At 34.8% G+C, this 7,644-nt stretch overlaps 1 protein-coding gene and 1 long non-coding RNA gene across 2 annotated transcripts; both read right to left on the minus strand.

Annotated features, from left to right (window-relative positions):
* Positions 1-815: 815 nt before the first annotated feature.
* Positions 816-2,384, minus strand: LOC112520505. The gene is made up of 2 exons (XR_003070007.1): positions 2,220-2,384; positions 816-1,048 (listed from the first exon to the last, which is right to left on the minus strand). It is a non-coding gene; the product is annotated as an uncharacterized LOC112520505 (long non-coding RNA).
* Positions 2,385-2,449: 65 nt separating this feature from the next.
* On the minus strand, positions 2,450-6,066 carry LOC112520193 (protein RecA-like). Its single transcript, XM_025128493.1, has 5 exons — positions 5,968-6,066; positions 4,884-4,991; positions 4,438-4,521; positions 3,556-3,643; positions 2,450-2,543 (listed from the first exon to the last, which is right to left on the minus strand). Exons 1-5 carry the CDS (start codon positions 6,064-6,066, stop codon positions 2,488-2,490), a joined length of 435 nt encoding a protein of 144 aa, XP_024984261.1. The 3' UTR covers positions 2,450-2,487.
* Positions 6,067-7,644: the final 1,578 nt, after the last annotated feature.

Here is a 7,644-nt window from a genome sequence, read left to right on the forward strand (position 1 = left end):
ATTGTTTCATTGGTTTGTCAACTTGTGTCGATTTTCTAATTTGATTTTTAAATAGTTCGTTTTGTCATTCAATCTTAATTCTCATACGAAGTATCGATTGTTTTGTTTGATTTATTAACTTCTAGTTGTATACCCATGCGATGCAACGGGAAACAATCACTGTCTGTGAAAATACAATAGCTACCAATATTTTCACAACCAATCAGTCAAATCCATTTTGTTGACATCCATTTGCCATTGAAATACATTAGCTAACCGGTACATGAAAAGTTTTTTTTGGAAAAAATGCAAATAGCAGACTCATATAACAAAAGCTAGCAATTATAAATGGTTAGAGACTTTGAGCGTTTGATTAAACGGCCCTTAAATACCTCAATCAGAACTTGAAATTTAGGATCATAATTTACTTTTAGTATTGTTACCAGGTGCTATAGTACCTTATGTATATTCAACACTTGGTACAAACTCCATCAGATACTATAATGGTCCAATTGTCAACCATCACAAAGAAACCACAAACAAAACTCAATTCGCAAATCATTAGATCCCGACAATAATTTCACAAGTAGCAAACAAATCAAGTAGCTAAATGATACCCGCATAATGTTACAGGAAGTAAAATTATTATAAACGATTATAAAATTAAGCTAACTACCAGAAAGAGAATGATATGATTTTAAAAGCTCAGAATAAGGATGTAAATGAATAACATAAAACTCGATTAAAGCAAACCTCAATTTAAGCATTTCCAAATTGAAATAAATGAATTATTGTGGGCTTCTAGTTACCAAAAGATATGACCAATGGACTTTGGCCAAACCAACCAACTTCCATTAAAAGTTGAACAACATACACAAAACAACCAATAACACAAAGTACATCAAACCAAATGCCATTATCTTATGCAACCAAACCCGTAACCGTTAAATATACCAAACCTACAATTAGTCCTTCATGCGCCAACAATGGCATTGCCTTGTTCTCCGACATGTTCCGTAGGTCCAATATCATTGACTTGTCCCATATCATTCGCTGCCAATTGACATAACTACAATAACAAAAAGTCGAAATCCATAGAAATTAATTAAAAAACCAAACAAAACCAGTAAAGCTAATTCACATATATGCTTCATCCCATTTTAAAAATGCACAATATGATCCCCTCACTAGAAACAAACTAATAATTATAAGAAACGAATCAAATGGTTCAACGATTTGCTTACAAATGATTGTTGCTAGGATTTTTTATATCTCGTCTTCCCGGGTTTGAATCAAACCCAGGCGCTACCAAAGCCCATGATATTGAGATAGGTGTTTTATTTAGTTTGAGTTCTTGACTTGATAGAGTTTGATCATAAAAAAGGCAACAATAACATCAAGTGCCTAAATGATCCAAAGTAGTATATTACAATTACCATCAAGGAAAAGAGAAAATGCAATAATAGCATCAAACCCATCAAAGTTTATGTTCATATATGTGTCCACGAGGCAATATAAGTTGCATACAAGATAAAATCAAATGCATAATTATGTAGATGCAAAATTAACAATGAGAATAGTCTAAAGTTCTAATCAAATGCATAATATCATTCTTGATGTTTTGATATGGCTCATGCAGCATCACAAGTGAATGAAGGAAATATAGATGGCTCATACAGCATCACAAGTAAATCAAGTTTATACAACATAACCTTATCTTTTCTTTCTTTTCTTTTTTGGCAAGTTCCCATTGGTTTTAGTTATAACCTGTTGCTTTTGATCTTATCACAATCCATAACACCAGTGAACACTCAACACAGACAATAACTAAGGGGCCGTTTACCAAACACTTACCATGTAGGTGMTTACCGGCAAAAATTAACACTATCATTTACTTACCRGGTAAGATTTTAGTCCATCAAAACGGCATCATATGCAACAATTTAGCGGTAAGCACTTACCGTGGTAAGAGTCGTTGCCCCCACTTACCGGGTAAGACTCTTGGTCCTTGTCTTGCTCTTACCGGGTAAGATTCTTGGTCTTTACCATATTCATCCGATAATGTAATGGGATTTGATAAGCCCTTACCCGGGTAAGCGTTTGGTAAACGATCCCTAAGTCTGTTTTAAAAAGAAATAGAAATATATTTTAATCAGTAAGTCCACTTTTTAGCAAGAAATAGACAGTTACTAAGGTTCAAACAAATTTTATAAAAAATAGATAAAAGAGAAGGGACAAACCTGTGAAACTTCGAACCTCGCATAACAACCTCCTAATTGTAAATCATTATGTATGTTTATTCCTCTTTCTCACAAGAAATGGAAATTTCGAGTCTACGACACATCTCGAAGCAACCGGAAACCGGTAATATTACATTTTAGCTCATGAAGATCTCTATGTTTATGTTAGTCCATCAAACCTGTGTAGGATATTGCAAATTTATTTTTTAATATGTAGTGCCGACGTGCTTTCAAAGAATGTGGTGGAATTTAAGTTAATTTCATAATCTTATGTCCAATACAGTACATAGAATCCGGTATTAGATACTGGCACCTCCTGCTCTCCTGCAAAAGAAACCATATCCTAAAACAAGTCCAATCACTTTAATAACCACATATAGCAATATTTGCTGCTGCTGCTATATATATGATGTAGGGGTTGGGGGAAGGGAAGGGAAAGAGAACATCCTACTACCAAATTAATGACATGTTGGATAGAAATAGATTAGCAGCTTTATGAGCAGCTTCAATATAACCAAACAGAACCCTAAACAGCAGCTTCAATCTAACCAACAGAACATCCTACTTCCAACTTTCTTGAATCTAACCACTACTTCCCCTGTTTGTATCTTTAAGTTTTTGGACTGAACCTGATCTTGGGGCTGAGCCAACAAGCTAAGAATTCTATGGCAACTCAAAACAGCAGCTTTATTAGCAGCTTCAACCTCCTCAATATCTCCCCTCAAAATTATATATAAAAATTCCAAAAAAAAAACAAGAAACTTGAGTTTTAAGATGAACACTCAAAACCAATAAACAAAACTACAAATTTGACAGATCATAAGTCATGAAAAGACCAAAAAAGATGGGTTTTAGAATGAAATTTCAACTGCTTACCCTCTTTCTTGTCCAGAAACTCAGATTAAGGTTGAATTAATACATGTATATATATATATATATATATATATATATATATATTTCAAAAAAAACCCAAGAACATATTATAAAGTCATATTATAACCTTTTATAAACTATTTTCCTTTATATGTTCATAAAAAACTATGATCGAGTCATAACTCTTCCTTGTTCCCCCTCTGATAGTTAAAGATAATATTAAGAATCAGATCATCAACGCCTTAGTTTGGTCCTCTAATATCCGAATCAACGGGTTGCCATGAGTGGAATTAATTAACCATGGTGGAGACTTATAAACAAATTTAAACATAACAAATAAGTACACATGTTCACGCCTTGAGCAACTAAAAACTCCTACAAGGTTCTCTAGAATACACAAGCAAGATATGCTTTCAGCTACCTCTTAATGTGTATAAAATTTAACAAAGCATTGAAAACTAACCTCCTTGCTTCTGCGCTTCAGCAATTACATGCAGAGCAAGAGTCGTCTCTCCAGAGGCCTCTGGGACGTATATCTCAACTACGCGTCCCTGCATAAGTAGATTAATGCATTAGAAAAGAAACATAATTTTAAGCATCGTATCATTCAATAACCTATTCAAATGCAATTCAAAAGAGGTAAAGAAAATGCAATGTAAACAACACAAGTAGGCAAGAGACCTTAGCTAGATGCTCTGGCAAAAAACCTCATTGTGAGCATCAATCAGGACCTCCGAGTCACAAACATAACTAAAATATTCCTCAGCCACAAAAGTGCGCATTGATTATCACRATCATAGGTCCATTAATACAATGCTTAAGATCATGAGTTTATAAGCAAGCATGCAAATATCGAGAAAATACAATGGTCTATAGCAATATGAAACKAAGAACATCAAATCAAATTGGCAGGTAATTCTTGCTATGCATCTAATCACCAACCAAGTTCCAAAAGTGCAGTCTACACCCCAAAGCATAGACTTATTCAAAACGTTACTTTAATACTAAATGGACTATAAAACACTYGGACAACGACATTTCTGAATTGAACCATACGTTGCAATATGAACAGCAGGACAAAGAAACAAATAAGATGAAAATGGAGCAACATTATAGCATGGATGAACAAAAATTTCAAGCAAACACCATTGTTATAGTTTCTGTATGGTTGTTTCACCACTTCAGCAAGTTCAGTCTCACAACCAACTTGAGATGAAGGGCTAGTTGTTGCAGTTATTATATATTTTGTATAAGATTACCTACTGAACGTACATATAAATTTTAAATATATACATTCCAATACTTTTAAGCAAAGAGAAATAGGACACTAACACAGTGTAAATACCTTTGGAAAGCCACCAACTCCCAATGCTATATCTAATGCAAAAGATCCTGTAGACACCACTGGGACTTGTCTGGGAGAAGCACACTGACCAAGAAACATGATAGATCCCTTTCCATGAGAAGTATTGATTTGATCAATTGCTTGCTTTAAGGCTAGATCTTTTTTAGACATGTTTCTCTTCACCTAAATCACTTCCATCAGACTTTGATTTCTTTTTACCTAAAAGTTGAATGCCATATGAACCCGAAGGTACAGACAGGTTCATGTTAGCTTACACACATGAGGATGAAACAAATCAGGATATAAGTCGGTCTTAGGGTAGAACAGGGGTTGGCGTGTTGTCTTCATTCGTTTGATTTGGTCGTTAGCTCACAGTAAACACGACGGGAATTCACAATCAAAAACCCTAAAAAAATTTGAATGTTAAAAACAAACCAAATAATTACCTGGAGATGGAGATGGATTGAACGATTGAACGATGGAAGATTGAGAGAAATGCCTGAATCCTCGTATGGAGATGGATTGAACGATGGAAGATTGAGAGAAATGTCTGCCTTAATCGATTTAAAGGGAATCGTCGTATTGAGCGGTGGAAACTCGCTTTAAAGGGAATCGTCATCGAGTGAGATAAATGCATGCCTGAATCGTCGTCTTGGGGGAGGGACAACTTTTCTGAAACGTCGTATTGGGAGAGGGGAGCGATGGAAGCGACGCTTTGGGGAGGGTAGCCGGGTAAAGGGAAAGGGTTGAAAGGTGAAGTAGCATAGATAAGGGTATTTTGGGCATTTATAATTTTAAGATTTTAAGGCTTTTAGTGAATTTGTTTAATAAGGTAGTATAGATTATAATATCGACAGAGACAAAGAATAAAATAGAACATTGAAATCGAGATGTATCGCTGCATTATGCGAGTAGCCTTCTATTTTCATTTTAAAATATATTTAGTATAATCATTGAATTCTAACAAAATACTAATTATTATCTTTATAAAAAATTTACAGGATTAGGTTTTAATCCTAATGTTCACAAGGATTTAATTTCAACAGTTATCGAGTGTGAAACATGCCCTGTTGAAATCACCCAAAATCTCCAGGTTTGAAGGTTCAATTACGAGTTGGTTTTGTTTGGTTTCTACATCAATTTCATCCCTAACCTGAAGATTTGGATCTGCGTTGCACCTGAGGTCTAAGCTTAAAACTGATGGGTTTATTTATTTAGTTTTGTTGGAATAAAGTCCAAGTGTTGATGTTTATCTTTTGTGTTTGAATTTTTGTTTGTATATATCCGTCGTCACTCTGCTTGATTTATGGCTTATGGTTGTTTAGGGATTGGAAATGTCACTTTGATTGTTGTGTACTAGTTAAATTCACAGTGGCCGGCGTTTATCCCTGTTGGCGTCGGTGCCTCCGTACACGGCGGCTGGTCCTGGTTTGGCAGGTATTTAACTACTCTAACCCTACCAATCGACTTCTATACGACGAACAAATGAATATGAGGCTGTAAGAAATAGATTAGGTGAAAGAACAGTACTTTAAGGTGAATCGCTCCTGCTTGATCTCGACTGTGATTTTGTACTTGCTGCTCCTTTCTACCTGATTTCTCTCTATTCCATTTTAGGTTTTCTGCCATTTCAGTCTCCCTATCGGTACCTTAGGGCAACTCCAACCTTATCACCAAAAACATCAAATATGATGGGTCCATAAACATTTAAAAAAAAAACTCAACTTCAATCATATTCTAAAAAAAATACTAAATTTGTGGACCCACATTAAAATAACTCAATCAACCCCTAAATTATTAAATGGAAAATGGTTTTTAATACAAATTAATGGGTCCCACTGGTTTTGCCGTTCAAGAAACCCACAGCATATTTGCCGTTCAAATAAGGGATCCGGCAAAACCTAAATTCATTTGCCGGTCGATTGTAGAGGTCACAAACGGCAAATCCCTAAAATTACCGGTTGAGTGGAGATGCTCTTATATCGGCTCTATTTTGACTGAAGTTGATTTGGGGTTTAGGGTTCTTGAGTTTTATACCTTCTGCACTTTCTAAATTCTAATTCGTCCATGTGATTTGCTAAAAATTGTTATTGATGAGATAAATACATCCATATATATTGTCTGAATGCTGGCCGTTTTTGTTGTCTTAATTCATCCTCTTTTTAGAAGTTGTTGATTGATTTTGTGTCTGTTTTAAGGCTAAAGGGAGAATTGCATGTCCTATTAGTTGGATAGAAGCCTACCCACCCACCAGCCTACCTTGTTCATATTGAGCCAGACAAGAGAGACACTCTTAAAAGTTAATAGAAGCAATTCCTTTTATAAGCTTGAAAGTAGGTGCTGTAAACCAATTCAAATAGATAGGGAAGCTCCGAATCAGCAACAAACCCTTTCTTGCTCTTTCTAATGTCCTAGGCGAAGGCAGTGCAGGTGAAAGGCCAACAGATCTCAATCACTCGTTATAGCTCATGACCTGGCATATTGAAATCTCTTAGATGGACGGATACGAATTTGAATCTACATCTACTTATAAATTTTTTCCTCATATATTAACACCAAGACCAACTTTTTAGAGTTGTAATACATAAATTAACTTGATTCACACATAAAAAAAATACAAATAATATTATTCTCAGTCATTTATTGTTTTTAATTAAATATAAATAAGACTATAAAATGAAATTTTAAAAACACCAAAGTAGATAAAATAAAATAAGTGTGCACATTTTTTTTTATTAACCTGGATATCCAATCCGCTACGCGAGCCGACTAATCCCAGAACAACCACCTGTTTTGCTGGTAGCCCGGAATCACTGCATTTGAATCTTCATGGGCATAAGAGGATTTTTATTTCTCTTTAAATTTGAACATGTGATCTCCATGCACTTTTGATATTTGTAGCACAAGTTCAAACCAATCAAACATCACCTTTGTGGTTAGGTGTGCTCATTAATGTTTGTGATAACGTGGTTGATATTGATTTACATGTGATAAGTGTAACACCCTCATTTTTTTTTTTTTTTGATGTTACGTAATCTGAAACATATTCCTAAATAAATACTTCAAAAGACGGCTAAAATAAAACCGTTTGAAMCGTTTACAGCGGAAGTCTTTGAATCGCCCAAAAATTAACTTAAGTTCTAACCCACCTCATACCAGGTTAAGTTACAAAAGATCGACACGACACTGCTAGACAAAAGACTAAAA

Source organism: Cynara cardunculus (assembly GCF_001531365.2).
Source record: "Cynara cardunculus var. scolymus isolate 2C chromosome LG 10, CcrdV1, whole genome shotgun sequence".
NCBI lineage: Eukaryota > Viridiplantae > Streptophyta > Magnoliopsida > Asterales > Asteraceae > Cynara > Cynara cardunculus.